Below are 16,691 nucleotides of genomic sequence, written 5' to 3' on the forward strand. Positions count from 1 at the left end.
GTGGAGCTCTCTGTGGACTCTCTCCTACTGGGTTCTGGTATAGACTCAGTTATGCAACCCTCCTCCCACCCAATTCATATGTCCAAGCCCTAATCCCTAATGTGATTTGGAGGTGAGGTTTGGGAAGGTGATTAGGTGGAGATCAGGTCATGAGGTTGGAGCCCCATGATGGGATTAGTGTTCTGGTGAGTTGAGGGAGAGATGAGAGCTCTCTGACTCCACTGTGTGAGGACACAGTGAGAAGACAGATGTCTCTGAGCCAGGGAGAGAGTGTTCAACAAGAATTGAACCTGCTGGCATCTCCATCTTGGATGTTCCGGCCTTCAGACCACGATAAATAAATGTCTCTTGTTGCGCCCCCCAATCTGTAGTATCTGTTGTAGGTCTCTCTTCTTTCCCCACAAGTGGTCCTTTTTAATTCCCCAGTCTCTGCCTCCTCTGGAGCCTTCACTCTCTGTATCTCCTCAGTGCTGGGGAGCCAGAAATCATCATGGATTTCTAAACCTCTTTCCCTTCCGGCCACATCCCGTGTTCTTACTGATGTGTTCTATGTCTTTCCCAGGTCTTCTCCTTTTCTCTCCCCCTCTCCTGATCCTGTTCAGGCACTCTTGCTCCCTGTAGGGCCTGGATACCGCATGTCTCCCTCTGCTCCTTGCCCCTTTTCCTTGGGTCTGCACTGCAGTGGCCATGGAAGCTTATTGAATACAGTTTTCTCTCTATAAGCCAGGGTCCCTCATGATGCCTAGTCCTGTGCTTTACCAACAGCAATATCCACATCATCATCACTATAGTACTTGTCTGCTAGGACACTGTAACAAAGCATCACAGACCGGGGGCTTAAACAGTTGAAATTTATTCTCTCCCAGTCTTGGAGGCTGTTAAGTCCAAGATCAAGGTGAGAGTAGGGTCAGTTCCCTCTGAGGCCTCTCTCCTTGGTGTGTAGATGGCTGTCTTCCTTCTGTGTCCTCACATGGTCATCCCTCTGTGCATATCTGTGTCCTGTTCTCCTCTTATTATAAGGACACCAGTTGGATTAGAGTCTACCCCCAATGACCTCATTTAACTTAATCACATCTTTAAAGGCCCTGTCTCCAAACACGGTCACATATGAGGTGCCTAGGGGTTAAGCTTCAATACATGGATTTTCAGGGGGCACAGTTCAGCCTATAACAGTTACCATCATTTTTTATCATGCCACCTTTGTCGTCAACCCATCACTTCCCCCACGGCCATTTATTGATCACTTAGTATGAGCTGGGCTCTGGCCTAAACTTTTCATGCACAGTCTCAATTGATTTCACAACATGCTCATGACCCATATTTTTCAGGGATGGAGAAAGAAGTGATGTCAGTTCCCCATCTTGCCTACTCGAGAAAGTAGCTCTCTCATGCGCTGGCTCTGCCAAAATGTCATTATCTCCTCAGTCTGTAGGTCAGGGGAGCCGCCATACAGCCCATCAGCTTGTAAACCAGACCCATTTTTCTGACTTATGTAATTTGGCTCTCTCACAGAGAAACAGTTATGAACTTTTGACTATGTTTGTGAGAGGTCTGGATAAGCAAGATGTTTCACTGCTGTGCTTGTCAAGATGTAGGATCTCTATTCTTCTCCTTAAAGTAATCAGCATTTTCTTGGCCCTGAAGCCTCCCAGTGCCACCTGAGGATGGTCCCTTCCCTGCCCCCACCCCAAAGCTTCCTGAGTTCAGCCCTGTTATAGCACTAACATGGTGCCCGCTTACCTTCTTGACAGGGAGAGCATGGTGGCTAGGACAGAGATTGGTTTGTTTCTGGCCCACAGCCTGGAATAGAACCAGGCCTTCAAGAAGGTTGGGAAAGAAATACAAAATAAACAGAAGATCGTGTAAACCCAAGGGGACACCAGAGGTCATGGATATTAAGGGTGTCAATGAGGCTTCTCATCTCATTATTCTGGGTTATGTTAGGCTAATAAGGGATCAAGATCATGCGTGTGCATGCCCATGTGTGTGCATGTGTATGCACGTGCCTGTGTAAGTGTGTGTTTTAGGGGACATCAGTGCTCTTTAACAGTTCATGACAATGAATTCATCATTTAGGTGACCTTGTAGAAGGCAGAATTTTATGTTGGTCCCATGGCCTTTTTACCTAGCCCCCCTTAATAGATTATGTCATATTACCTTATAAAAAGAAGATTGTCTGGATGGACCTGATCTAATCCCACGAGCCCTGTAAAAGCAGAGCAGTTTCTCCTGACCAGTCACTAAAAGGAAAGTAAGAGAGACTTGGTGCATGAGAGTATTTGATGCACTATTAGATGGTCAAAACCAGGAAAGAAACAGGGACTTCTGTCCTGTAACCACAAGGAGCTCCCACCCCAGACTTCACTGCAGGTCTGTCTCTTGTTCCTGTCCAGGCATGCTGCCCAGTAATCTGACCTCAACCCTCTGCCAAAAGGCACTTGCCTTGACTTAGCCTGAGGGCCATTTTTTGGTCCGTGGATGTGCATTTGCTCCAACATCACTTATTGAAAGGCTGTTTTTCCTCCACTGAGTTTTTGCACTTCTGTCAAGAATCAGTTGGGCATATTATGTGTATCTATTTCTGGGGTCTCTGTTCTGTCCCATTCATGCATATCTCTCCTTTCTATACCACCTGGTCTTGATTTTTGTAGCTACATAGTACATTTTAATATTGGACAGAATTAGTCCTCTCTCTGAGGACAGAGGAAACTTTATTGTTCTTTCTCAAGATTGTTTTAGCTATTCTATGGTTAAAATACACCACTCTTCTTAGGATACTCAGCATTGAGCAGTAGATTAGCACTGCTATCATCTTTGCAAAAGAAGAAGTAACAGACATTGTTGTGACTATTAGTTATTACTTCCTCCTCATTCTACTGATTAGTAGGTGAGTTGAAAAATACCAGTAGGCTCTAAAACATTAATTAGGCCCCTAATCCTGTACTATCCTTTCCCTAAAAAGGTCAGGAAATGGATAACTTTGTTTGCAGGAGAAATGGTCATGATTTACATATTTGTAGAGCTCCTCTTGGAAGCATTGCTTTGAGGGTGAGCTTGGACTTAACAGATGAGGTTGCATCTAGCTGCATCACTTCTTCCAGGTTCTTTGTCCTAAGTTTGCACAGCCGAGAGTTAGTTTGGGAAGTGACCAAAGCCTCCCTTGTCCAGACCTGATTAGCTTTGATTCTACCCTACCAGGATGAAGAGCCAGATGACATGATGTGTCCAAACTATATTTTTGTTTCTACAACTCAGATGGATATAGGTGTGTACACACAGGTACACATGAAGGTAGGCTCACTTGTTTGGTTATCCATCCATCCGTCCAGCCAGCCGGCCATCATTTATTGAACCTCTTTTCTGAGCCAGGTGCTATTCTGGGTGCACTGGGTTGAGTAGCATCCCTCCAAAATTCATGTCTACCTGGAGCTTCATAATGGGGTCATATTTGGAAGTAAGGTTTTTGCAGATTTAGTTACTTAAGATGAGGTCATGCTAGATTAGGGCCCCAATTCAATGACTAGCGTCCTTGTTAGAAGTGGAGAAGAAGGATGGAAACCGTGGGGAGAAGGCCATGTGTCAATAGAGCCCGAGACTGGACTAATAGAGCCACAAGCCAAGGTACCGTAAGGATTGCCAGCAGCCTCTGGAGGCTGGAGGTGGCGAAGAAGGATCCTGTCCTAGAGCATTTGGAGGGAGAACAGTCCTGTTAGCAACTTGATTCCAGACTTCTGGTCTCCAGAACTGTGAGGGAGTGAATCTCTGTTGTTTTAAGCCCCCCACCCCAACCCCCACCCTGTTTGTGGCTCTTTGTTATGGCAGCCACAGCAAACTACCACAGAGGGCATGGAGGAAGCAGGTTGTCTGAGGCAGCCTTGCTTTCGAGGAATTGTTAGTCTAGCTCTTACTCTCCTCTCTCAAACGTGTGTTTGATGCTTTCCTTATCACCGATTCCACATTTCCACCACCCTCCAAATTACCTTCTTTCCTGAGATCATAGCCATATAATATTTTCCTATATGAATTAGGCATGTGATTTCCTAAATGTTTATGGAAACTGTGTTTTTGCTGATAACAGTGCAGAGTGAGAAGGAAAAAAAAGGCTTTGAGGCTTTATGAAACACATTTATCAACAAGAAAACAAAACAGTTTTTAATGAGGCCAAAAGAAGTGATTGCAGCTCAGTTTGGCAAACACCGTTGTCTACTCTGTGCTGAGGATCTAAGCAGGAGTGTATGAGAAGTCTGTAGGAAGAACTGGTCCATGGCCATGGCTAGCCAGAGTAGATGCTAGCCAGGGGCTGGATCGTGTCTTTGGCTGAATATGAGACCTGGGTGTAACCATGGCTGAGACCTGTACCTTAGGGCAGAGGAACCAGGGATGGAGTAGGTGGGCCGTGTGCAAAGGCGGTTCCACCCAGGCCCCAAGTGTTCAGACAAACCCATGTAATGGGATATGGTGGGAGTTGCTGGGGTGTAACTAGCAGCCTTGAATATTTAGACTGAATATGTGCACATGGTCCCTCACTGTGCTCTTCCCACGTCAGGAGTGGCCTGTTCCAGCCCTGGTGCAACCTGTGAGTTTGTGGCCTTTGAGTGAGTAGCTTACCTGCTGAGGGAGGAGGTCACCTCCTTGAGTTATGGAGAAAGGAGGAGCCTGGTATTTATCAGATGCCTTCCTTTTCAGTCACTGGGCTTTATCATCTTGGATATTGTTATATTTAACTCTGATTTGCTCAGAAATTTATTTTGGGAGCCAGTGAACAGAGAGGTACTCATTCAATTTAGTTTTGTCCAAATAACTGGGTTGTTCTCCCAGTGCTTCTAGAAGAACAGCTGTTCTTGTCCCTGCTGAAGGCCAAGTAGGGTCTGTTAACCTGCACTGCCATGTCCCTTCCTCCATTCCGTCTTGAATTCCTGGGGTCATCCCTGTGACTCAGTTTCTAGTTGTGTGCACATCACTAGGGATTAAGACTTTGTTCATCACAGACATCACATGCGATGCCTATTTGTGGAAGGAGGAAATACACGATGTATTCTTGTATCTGCTAGGATAAGACTTTTCTCTTCAAAACTTACCTGGTGTAACATTCGGCCCTATTCTCACCTATGTGTTCTTCTAAGAATGACTTTGCCAATTAGGGGAGCCAGCTCAGTTATGATTATGTGAAATGTGAACATGAATTTGAGAGGAGCGAATTTCTTTTTGTGTCCTGCTACCTTGAGTGTATTATCCCATTCATCATCTTATCAACCCTATGGGGCAGGTATCATTGTGCCCATTTCACAGATGACCATGGTGGGATGTTGAGAAATGAAGGTCTGCCTCTTCCTGGATTCTCTCCCCAGCCCTCTGTCATTGCTCATGTACTCAGCACTCCCATAGACTTGTCCCTTTCAAGACTCATCTGGCCATTCATTCATATTCAGTAAACATGTATCAAGCACCTCCTGTATGCCAGGCCCCGTTCTAGGCTCCAGAGATACTGTAGTGAACAAAACAGGCCAATAACCCAGACCTTGAAGAGTTGGCTTTTCAAAATGGGGGTGTGGGCAATGAACACAATTACTACAAAGGGGGTGACTATGCAACAAGATAGGGAGGACCGGGGAGGTCACCCAGGCAGAGTGTCAGGGAAGATCTTTTACTTCTTAAGGGAGGATGGACCTCAGGATGTGAGGGAGCTCATACTGTGTTGAACCAGGGCCAAGCATTTAGGGTGGAGGAACAGCAGGAGAATGCCTGGGTGGGTGGGAGGCTGATGTGCTCCCCAGGAAGGGAGGGTGCACAGAGGAGGCTGGCAGGCAGGGGAAGAGCCCTTCCAGAGCACAGCAATGAGTGGGGGATGCCACTGGAGAGCCTGAATAGTCTTTGGGGTGTGGGCTTTTGAGGTGGTGGGCAATGGAGAGAAGGAAGCAGTTCTCCTGCTCTTGAACCTGGGAGCAAACTCAGACCCTGGAGCTGATAGGTGACCTCATAGCAATACTGTCCCTGTCCTAGGACTGCAGTGATCTCATCTCCTACTGAAAGTGTAGGTTCCTGGGGGACTAAATCCCCTGGGAACCCCTGATAAACAAGGAGAGGTGGGTCCTTTGGAGTAATGCTTTTCCAACCTGATGCATCCTTGCTCTGATGAAATATCCAGTGATCTCAAGCATTAACCACCCTACTCATTCCTCTTCACTCACACCCCAGTCCTACTGTTCTGGGAACCCATCCTGCTATTTATGCCCCTGGGTTCCTGCTTTTCTTGGAGCCTTTCCTGAAATCCCTACTTCTCCTACCCCCTGGAGAGCTCTTACAATTCCTCAAACCCACACTTGGGGTCTTGTGCTTTTGGAAACTTTGCCAGACTGTCTCCACAGCATAGAATGCATCCTCCGCTCTCAGGATCTGGTGCCTAACCCTGCTTCTGCTCCAGCACCTGTGTTCATGTCTGCAGGACCTGGCTGTGTCCCCTGCTGAGCTGTGAGCTCCTTGTGAGCAGAGCCTGTCACCTCCAAGTCCCTGCTCCCGTCAGGACCCTTATACCATAGGTGCCGCAGATGTGAGAGACTAGATCTGAGTCTAGTGATGAGAATGTCCTTAACCCTGTTACCTGCATATGGACGGGCTAGACCAATGCCTGGGCATACTTGCTTTGCTTCTCCCTTTCCTGGGCTGCTCACTGACCATTCACTCCATCAGGTTTTTTTTTTTTTTTTTTTAAGATTTTATGTATTTATTCATGAGAGAGAGAGAGAGAGAGAGAGAGAGAGAGACAGGCAGAGGGAGAAGCAAGCTCCATGCAAGGAGCCCGATGTGGCACTCAATCCTGGGACTCCAGGATCACACCCTGGGCCGAAGGCAGGCACTAAACTGCTGAGCCACCAAGGGATCTGTTTTTTTGTTTTAATAGACTTAAAAAAAAAAAAAAAAGGCAGTTCAAGGTTCACAGCAAAATTGAAGGGAAGACAGAGATTTCTCACATACTCCCTGCTACCACACAGTCAGCTCCTCCCCCATTATTGACACCCCCACCAGCATTTGTGTCAGCTGCACCTCCTTTGACACATCATCACACAGAGTACATAGGTTACATTAGGGATCTGTCTTGGTGTGGAGCATCCAGTGGGTTTGGACAAACGTATGACAGGTATCTACCATTATGGCATCCTACAGAGTATTTTTACTGTCCATAGAAGTACTCTATGCCCACTGCATCTCTCAGATAGACTTGCTTTATTTTTATTTATTTGTTCATGACAGAGAGAGAGGCAGGCAGAGACACAGGCAGAGGGAGAAGCAGGCTCCGTGCAGGGAGCCCAATGTGGGACTCGATCCCGGGTCTCCAGGCTCATACCCCCGGCTGAAGGCGGCGCTAAACCGCTGGGCTGCCGGGGCTCCCCGATAGACTTGCTTTAGCAAGACTGATACAACTGCTGGGGTCCTGTGTCCTTTTTTTAAATTTATTTATGATAGTCACAGAGAGAGAGAGAGAGAGGCAGAGACACAGGCAGAGGGAGAAGCAGGCTCCATGCACCGGGAGCCCGACGTGGGATTCGATCCCGGGTCTCCAGGATCGCGCCCTGGGCCAAAGGCAGGCGCCAAACTGCTGCGCCACCCAGGGATCCCGGGTCCTGTGTCCTTAATTACCATCATGTGGCAGTTTTGTCTCCCTGCTCCCCCCCAGGCTCACAACTAAATTTAGATATTTCCAAACAGCTTAAACCAACATCACTGGACTGGTTTTCTTCCCCTTGGAGCCCTCTAGCACTTTCTCATCATGTTTAGAAAACCTCCCAGAGACCTTACCCCAGCCCCAAGTGACTGGCTCCCCAACTTTTGCTTCTCCCCAAACTAGCTGCATTCCAGCCAGCCTTGCCTGCTTGCTCTGCCCGAGGACAATAATGCACATTCCTGCCAAGGACCTTTGCACTTGCTTTTCCCTCTGCCTGCAGTAACTAGCCATCCCCTGGATATCTTCGTGGTGTATTCCCTCACCTGCTTCACAGATCTGTTCAGTTGTCCTCTCCTTAGAAAATGCCCTGGCCCAGGATGCCCTGGCCATCCTGTCTAAAGTAGCAGCTCCTCTCCCAACATAGTCACTGTTCCTCTACCTGGTGGGGTTGACAGAATAATGGTCCCCTGAAGATGTCCACATCTTAATCCTGGAACCTGTGTATATAGTACATTACACGGCGAAAGGAACTTTGAAGGTGTGATTAAAGTGAGGACCCTGAGGAGGGGAGATTTTCCTGGATTATCCATGTGGGCTCAATGGAATCACAAGCGTCCTTATGAAGGAAGAAGGGGGGTGGGGGGCCAGAGAAGGAGATGTGGCCATGGAAGGACAGGGTGGGGTGCTGTGGGGCCATCGACCAGGGAATGCAGGCAGCCAAGGGACCAGTGATTCTCTAGAGCCTCAGAAGAAATCTCAGCCCTGTTAACACCTTGGTTTTAGCTCAGTGAGAACTCTGTTGGATTTCTGACCTCTGGGACTGTAAGATCATAAATTTGTATTATTTCAGCCACTTCGTTTGTGGTGATTTGTTATAGCAGCATGAGGAAATGAACACACGTGGATTTGTTGTCCTTCATTGAATTTACCACTGAGTTATGGATTGATGGGTTATTTGCCTCGTGCCCCAGAACGTTGTCAGCTTCATGGATGGAGGGTCATTTTGTCTTCTGTTCACTGCTGGTCTCCAGGACCTGGGACAGGGCCTGGTACACAGCACACGTGCATTCAACAAGTATGCATTTGTTGAATAAGTAATTAATAGAAGCATTCATGGTGATGTCTGCCACAGCTGGATCATCCTTCCTTTCTGTGTGGAGGTAATTCCCGTAAAGAAGGCGATGCCAGTTCCCAGTCCCTGAAGAGTCTCCTTCCTGTTCTTCCATCTTACTACCCAGTTCACTCATGCGTGTGCTCGGGTGTCTTGTGAGTGTGTACTCTCTGTTACCTGCCAGGGGCACCTGGGATGCAGAGGGGCACAGGGCTCAGCTCCACCTCAAGGAGTCACTTGGATACCCACATTTCTTCTGTGCTGATGACAGACGAAACCAAGCCCAATGATCACTGCCACTATGTGCTAATGACAGAATAATCTTATTTTGAGAAAAATCCAACCAGAGGAGCCTTACCCCATTTTAAGGATGACCGAGTGAGATTCTGAGATACTATACGGCCAGGCTGAAGGTCCACAGCTGGAGCACGGGTTTGGATCAGTACTCTTTCAGGGCATTCAAGAGTTCAGACTGATACTCTTCTGAGTGGCTTCTGTTTGTTGAATCAGCCATTTGCTTGGTCATTGCTCATGGCCCTGACCCTGACTTGGGGAGGTAGGCGTCTCTACCCACATGCTACTGATGGGAAAATCAGGGCTTGGAAAAGTAACTGTATTTCCTCTGGTCCACAGTGACCAAAATGGTGAAGCTGGGTTTAAAGCTAAGTGGGACACCAAACCCTCCCTTCCACCTCTGCCCCTTCCCATCTTCCCCGTGTTAGGGACACCTTCCCCGTGTTCCACCTACCTCCATCCTGGGACCAAAAGCTCAGGTGCTGACAGGATCAGGCAGGAAATAGGCATGTGAACTGGGCTGACAGGGACAGTGTGAATCACAGAGAAGACTTTACTGTCCTACTGTCAAGGGCCATCATAGAGCCACCTTTGGCAGATCTTCAAATTTTTGAAATGATGTTGGAAATCAGCAATTTTGGGGGACGTTTCCTATACAGGCACAGCCAGCCCATGTGTGATCTGTGTGTGTGGCCCCAGTGATATAAGGAAGGAGCTCCCGGTTTAGCTTTCTTTTCAGGCAGGAAAAGGGACATTTGCTTGCTTTCTTTGCCTCATGCATGCAGTCCTTAAATGCCTGTATCTTTTTTTTTTTTTTTTTTTATGATAGTCACACACACACACACACAGAGAGAGAGGCAGAGACACAGGCAGAGGGAGAAGCAGGCTCCACACACCGGGAGCCCGACGTGGGACTCGATCCCGGGTCTCCAGGATCACGCCCTGGGCCAAAGGCAGGCGCTAAACCGCTGTGCCACCCAGGGATCCCAAATGCCTGTATTTTTATGGGATGTTGATTGGGGGTTACATTCCATTAGAGATTGTTTGAAAGGGTAATTAGCTATCTTGAAATTTCACACTCGCCTCTGAATAAACTGCTCCATGAAGGCAGCATGTTGAAAGAATGCTATGAATTTCCTTAGAAATAATTGGTCTGATGGAAATGAGAAAGGAGCCCACAGGCTTGAAAGACAGAACAACCAGATTTGCCCAGCGTGATAATCACCATCAATAACTAATGGATCCTAATACAGTTCTAGCTTTATCACCCCTGTGACGTTTGGTCATGATTGAATGAGACTGGTGTTGTATCATAAAGGTGAAGAATGGGGACCAACCTCTCATGCAGAATACTATTGATGATAATACCTTATCTTGGTAGCCTTTACTTTATCCCAAATATTTAAGCTGTATGGGTTCATTACATGTGCACAACAACCATAGGTAAGCATTTTAGTACACCCATTTTATAAGTGAAGAGACAGGCACAGAGAGGTTAAGTGACTTCCCCAAGGTCACCCAGCAGGTAGTGGTGGAGTCACAAATCAATTCCAAGCAGCCTGGCCCCTATGTTTCTACCCCAAACAATCCAACTTTATTTTCTGCCTTTTAGTAAAATTATGACAAGGCTGGAAATCCAACAATAAAATAGTTGTCATTTACTAAATCCCTGTGTGGCTGGCTTTGTGTGTCAGAAAGAAATGCTTCTGGCTTCCAATAATAGCAAACTTGGCCCACAGCAGTTTGAACATATAGGTTTTCTTTTCTTTCTTTCCTTTTTTTGAAATATACTAAGTCTAGAGGTAGGTGGTTCCTGGCATGGCTTCAGAGGCTCATTAACAGGGAGTAGTTTTCTCTGTACCTGCCTTGGCTTCTTGGCCCACAGTCATGAGATGGCTGCAATAGCTCCAGACATCACATCCACATTCATTGTAGGAAGAGGCAGGTGGGTTGAAGAGCCATTTCTCTTTTTTTAAGATTTTATTTATTCATTTATTTATGAGAGACACAGAGAGAGAGCCAAAGACACAGGCAGAGGGAGAAGCAGGCTCCACCCAGGGGGGCCCGACGTGGGACTCAACCCCAGATCTCCAGTCTCATGCTCTGGGCCGAAGGTTGCACTAAACTGCTGAGCCACCCGGGCTGCCCTGAAGAGCCATTTCAACTGTAACTGTCCCTTTTCATCAGGAAAACATGCTTTCCCAGAACTACCCCCATAGTCCTCTGCTGAGATCTCATTGACTAGGCCTGTGTCACAAGGTCACTGCAGGTTGCACATGTGTCTGGGAAAGTGGGGTGCACAGTTGTTTTGATTAATGCGATGGCCCCTGAACCATCAGTAGCACCTGGGAACTTGCAAATTCTCTGGCTCCTCTGCAGACACTCAGGGGTAGGGGCATGATCTGTGTTAAGAAGCTTCCAGGTGATCGTGATGAACACCACTGGATCTGTCTCATTGCCTGGGGCTGGCCACGCTGGTCCCTAAATAGACCTAAGGTTTCCTTATCCAGGAGGCAGGGAGAGTTGAGCCTAGCCTGGCAAACAACCAGTTATTTAATGGGCAATGTGTCATTTCATTGTCCTTGTGACAGTCCTCCAGGCAGGTGCCACTGTGCTCTTGTTTGGATAAGGTCACTGGCACACCATGCCTTGCCTTTGGCCAGAAGTGTGCCCCTTGTTTCTACCTTAACAGCATGCTTGTCACAGTGTCACCCATGGCAGCTCTCTCTGTGTCTTGTGGCCTGAACAGACACTGCTTTTTAAGAGTGCACCTTATCATCCCCGAGCTGGCTCCCAAAGTCCTTGTGACTTCTCCCCGTGGGACAGTTTAATGATCTAGAAGCCTACAGGTGTCCAACTGCCCTGGTTTTCCCAGGACTGCAAGCTTTTTGGGGATGCAGGACTGTCAGTGCTAAAACCAGGAAGGTCCCAGCAAACCAGGAAATAGATGGTCACCCTAAGAAACTCGCTCGTCAACCCCTCATGTTCCCCAGCCAAGTCCTCTTGCTCTGGGCCAATGACCCGATGTGACAATGCAATTTCTAGAGCCTTCTTCGGCTTGGCACTGTCACGGAAGCCATTTCAAACTGCTTACCAACCAACTGTAAACCCTTCACTTATTCAAAGTGTGTTCATGTAGGCACTATTTATGTGAGTATCAGTATACCAGGCCTTAGGGAGATGCTGAATAAATGGAAAGCACAGGCCCATATGCTCAAAGTCGTTTAAATCCAATCTAGTTCAATAAGCAAATAAACATTACATAAGTACCTATTTGTCTCATGTATTGTGTTGGAAGCCCCCAAGGAACACACATTTTTGTAGGGGATATGGATGAGTGAGATTATTTACAGCATTATAATGCTGATTATTAAAATAATAATAGGTTTTGACATTTGCCAGTTGGCTCAGTAATTAATACCCTTCTCCAGTTAAGAGATAAGACAGAAGGCGGGAGCCATGGAGAACCATGCCTGACCTGGCGTTGGGGCATGGGACTCAGGAGGCCAGCAGCAAGGGCTCCCTGATGTGAAGCCCAGAATTAGGCAGATGCCCCCTGGCCGTTCAGGCAGCGCTGGATCCTGCAGACACCTGCATGTGGTGGCTGGCCCGAAGAAGCTTCTGGCAAGAAGGATTAGAGGAAAAGCTTGCTCCCTGAAGACAGACGGTTTCCAGAGAGAGAACAGAATAAGCAGAAATATATCCTGTGGTTCCTTGTCTGGCTCACCACTCAGACGGCTCATACCACCTTTGATGGGTCAAGAGGCCACAGGTGTTCAGGGAGATAGCCCTCCGCAAAGAAACCAGGTGGGAGGGAAGATTGTTCCTCGTCCCCCAGCAAATAGCGAGAGTTTTTTGAGAGGTTGCACTGGGTCAGGCACTATTCTACGTTTTTGTGGAATGTAGGCCTTGTTGCTCCCACTTTACAGGTGGGATAAGTGAGGCACACGGAGGCCAGGTGATTCACCCAAGGCTGTGGCAGAGTTAAGTGATGGATCTAAGGAGTCTGACTCAGGCTGGGTTCTGATCTGTGGCTAAAGGTCTACAGGAGGTTCAGAGATGGCACAAGGGAAAAGACGATACATTGGAGTGGGGAGAGGCTTCCTGAGAGAGCACGTGAGCCACATGTGCGAGGCCAGGCAGGAGTTGGGCTATTGAGGAAAGGCTTTCCAGGCCCGTGAAACCACGGCGCAGAGGGGTTGCCTCTTGAGGCTGCAGGGAGCCTTCAGGGGGCAGAGACATTTGCTGCTGAATGTGTGTGTGTGGGGGGGGCAGCTGGCATATGCCAGCAGTGATGCTTGCTCTTGGGGAGGCAGGGGATCTGCACATTTACTGGCTCACTGCTGGGCACGTGACAAATGCAATCTGGGCATCTTGTTTTTCTCTTCTCCTTGACTTTTGGTGAGTGGGCAAGAGGTGAAAGCATAGAATTTCTTTTCCTGGCAAGTTACATGCAAAGGAAACCAAACTAGGTCAAAGAACCAAGGTTTTGCTAAGTTAACCATTAACTTTGTCTCTCTATTCTAAGCACGTTAGATATTCGAATGAACTAGGGGTGGTGGAAGGGGAGGAGGGCAGGGGGTGGGGAGGAATGGGTGACGGGCACTGAGGGGGACACTTGACGGGATGAGCACTGGGTGTTTTTCTGTATGTTGGTAAATTGAACACCAATAAAAATTAATTTATTAAAAAAAAAAAAGATACTCGAAGGCACACTGGATTCTGACTTGGCTCCACAGGGACAGAATTCAACATAATCGTCCTCCACGTATGGTTAATTCAGAGGGAACTGATTGTGTTCATTCACTTTCACATCCTCGCCCCCATAATGTAGTGAACTAATCAATTCATTTCATCTTTGGTAAATGACATGTCTCTCCTAGTTATCGGGAACTGGCTGTAATTCAATATAATTAAAAAATATTTACCGAACACTCATCATGTACCGGTAGTTGTGCTGCTTGGCACTATAAATGTCGGACCTGCCTTCCCTCGGTCCTCTAGTGAATGAGTATCTGTTGAATGCTCACTGTGTACTAACACTGTGCTAGGTGCTGGGGACGCAGTAGGAGAAACAAACATGGCCTTTAACTTTAGGGAGCATAGCATCTAGTGGGGAAAAATTGGTTTTGATCAAATCCATGTAAAACAGTGTAGAACAATGTGTTTTGTAGGAAAGTCCCACAGTACTGGGAGAGTGTAGTAGGGGAGCAGACTAGTCTGGAGGGGGAGCACAATCTTTTCTGGATGCAGAAGGGTGAAGAGGGAGCAGAGTTACCAAGTGTGCAGCCAGGAGAGAAGCATTAAAGGCACAGAGAATCAGGGTGCCTGGGTGACTCAGTGGTTGAGCACATGCCTTTGGCTCCGGACGTGATCCCAGGGTCCTGGAATTGAGTCCTGCATTGGGTTCCCTGCAGGGAGCCTGCTTCTCCCTCTGCCTGTGTCTCTGCCTCTCTGAGTCTCTCATAAATAAATAAATGAAATCTTAAAAAAAAAAAAAAAAAAGAAAAGAAAGCACGGAGAATGACTGTTTTAGGCATAGAAAAGAAGCTTGTATGTCTGGAGCTCAGTGGGTGCAGGGAGTGTTGTAGATGGTGAAGCAGGAGAAGTAGCAGGGGTTTGATTGTGTAGGAATTTGCTCTTTTCCCAGAAAGCAATGAGGAGGCATTAAAGGGGTGTGAGCAGATGATGAGCAAGACCCCCTGCCTGTGACAAGCACATATCCCAGGATGGGAGGGTCAAGAGTGGATAGAGGACTGCACCAGAGGGTGGCCACAGGAGGACAGATGGGAGAGATAACCAAGAGGTAATGTGGACCTAACCTGATGAAAGGCTAGCTATGGGGTTGAGTGAGAGAGGTGTGGGATGAGTTCCAGGCTTTGAGCACGTGAGGTCAGATGCATCCTCTTACGCTCCATTTTTGGACCTGTTTGGTTCAAGGTGGCTTTGAAGCCTTCAAGAGTTGTTGTGGGACAGGCATCAATCAGTACATACTTGTGGGAGGCCAGAGAAGAGGTTCCTTGGAGAGTCATTGGCAATCAGGTGGTGGCTGAAGCCTTTGGCGCTAGCGAGAAGAGGAAAGTGGTAGATGGAGCTTGACAGACTTTAGTATTGAGTGGCTGGGAGAATGAAGCTGAGTGTGCACAGTGCATGCGCTGAAGCATGAACTGGCTTCCATGGAAGCCAAGCCTGCTTCAAAAAAGGACAGAATGGTCAAATGCAAGGAGGACAATCAAATGTCCATTGGACTTAGTGGCATGGCTACGCATGATTCGTCTGCTGTGTTGTAGGGTTGGGGCAGAAACCACACCAGAGTAAGGCAGTAGAAATAGCAAGAATGGGGAGACCTACCTGGAATTACAGCATGAAGGGGAGGCATGAGACAGGGCAATACCAGGTTGAGACTGAGGGATCGTTGTCTTCATCCTCTAGTAGCTAACAATGCCAGGGCTAGACAGATGTCCAAGCAGGAGGGACCCACAATATGGTCATGACATTTGAGGGTTCAGATACCATTAAGGAGATGGAGTTAATGCCTTGGACACTGAGATAGGTGAGATGAGTGTATAAGATCTGAGGAGTACCAGATGGACAAGATAAGAACCAGAAGTGGGGAAAGGTCATCCTGGTGTCAGGAACAGCAGCAAGTGCAAGAATTTGGTAATCCATGTATCTAGATTTTTCTCTCTGATCCCTTCCCCTGGGCCCATAAGATGTCTCACATCCTGCATACTCACTGGGAAAGTGTTGAGGGGGAAATAAAGTGTGCCGAGAAACATCCATTGAGTGGTGGAGTGCTGCCATGGCAAATAAAATGCAATTGAAGCCAGAAACCATTTGGAATACATGGGTAGGTCTGTAGGGAGAACTTTCAAGAACTAGTGCAAAGTTTGGCAAATCTGATTTGTTTTCTTTCTTTCCCTCATTTTCTTTTGCAGTCAACTTTGACCATTTTCAGATTCTGCGGGCCATTGGCAAAGGGAGTTTTGGAAAGGTAAGAATGAAGGATTTTTAAAAATTTCATTAACAAAACAAAAAAGTCCTGTCGGCTAGGCTCCTGTACATGTGTGTGTCTGTGTGTCTGTTTTTGTGTTGGTTGCTGGGCACTGGGAATTTCCTGTTTGACAGAAAGATTGTAGTTTGCCAAATTTGACATGTGAAAGAAAGTCTGAATAGTTTCCTTTGGATCCGCTGTAATTTCATTTTGAAAATTAAGTTACCACGGCAGCCCTGGGTTAGGTGGATTACAGTGGTAATTATTTCAAGATTGCTTATGCTATTTCTTCCTTGGGGATCTAAATGATTTGGAAAGTAGAAAAACAAGAGCCACAAATTTAGGAGATGGCCAACATCAACTCTTTCCTGCAGTGTAAGCATTTTATAAAGAAATTTTACTGTGGAAAGACTATTTGACATGAGGTCCAGCCTCCTAACAAATTTTTAAGTGTGCAATATATTATTGTTGAACAATCTTGAACAGCAGAACTCTAGGGCTTATGCATCTTACATAGATGAAACTTTATGCCCTTTGGTTAGTAACTCCCCATTTCCCTTGCCCCTCAGTCCCTGGCAACCACCATTCCTTTCTTTGATTCTATGACTTAAACTGTTGTAGGTACTTTGTAT

General features: G+C 47.1%; 1 protein-coding gene across 1 annotated transcript in view; it reads left to right on the forward strand.

The window, feature by feature from the left end:
• Nucleotides 1-16,691, forward strand: part of STK32B (serine/threonine kinase 32B) — a 389,575-nt gene that overhangs the window by 84,423 nt on the left and 288,461 nt on the right. Inside the window, exon 2 of the mRNA XM_072737792.1 lies at nt 16,004-16,059. Coding sequence (XP_072593893.1) covers nt 16,004-16,059 — 56 coding nt within the window. The remainder of the gene's footprint in view (nt 1-16,003; nt 16,060-16,691) is intronic.

The sequence above is a fragment of the Vulpes vulpes genome, chromosome 14, assembly GCF_048418805.1.
Source record: "Vulpes vulpes isolate BD-2025 chromosome 14, VulVul3, whole genome shotgun sequence".
NCBI lineage: Eukaryota > Metazoa > Chordata > Mammalia > Carnivora > Canidae > Vulpes > Vulpes vulpes.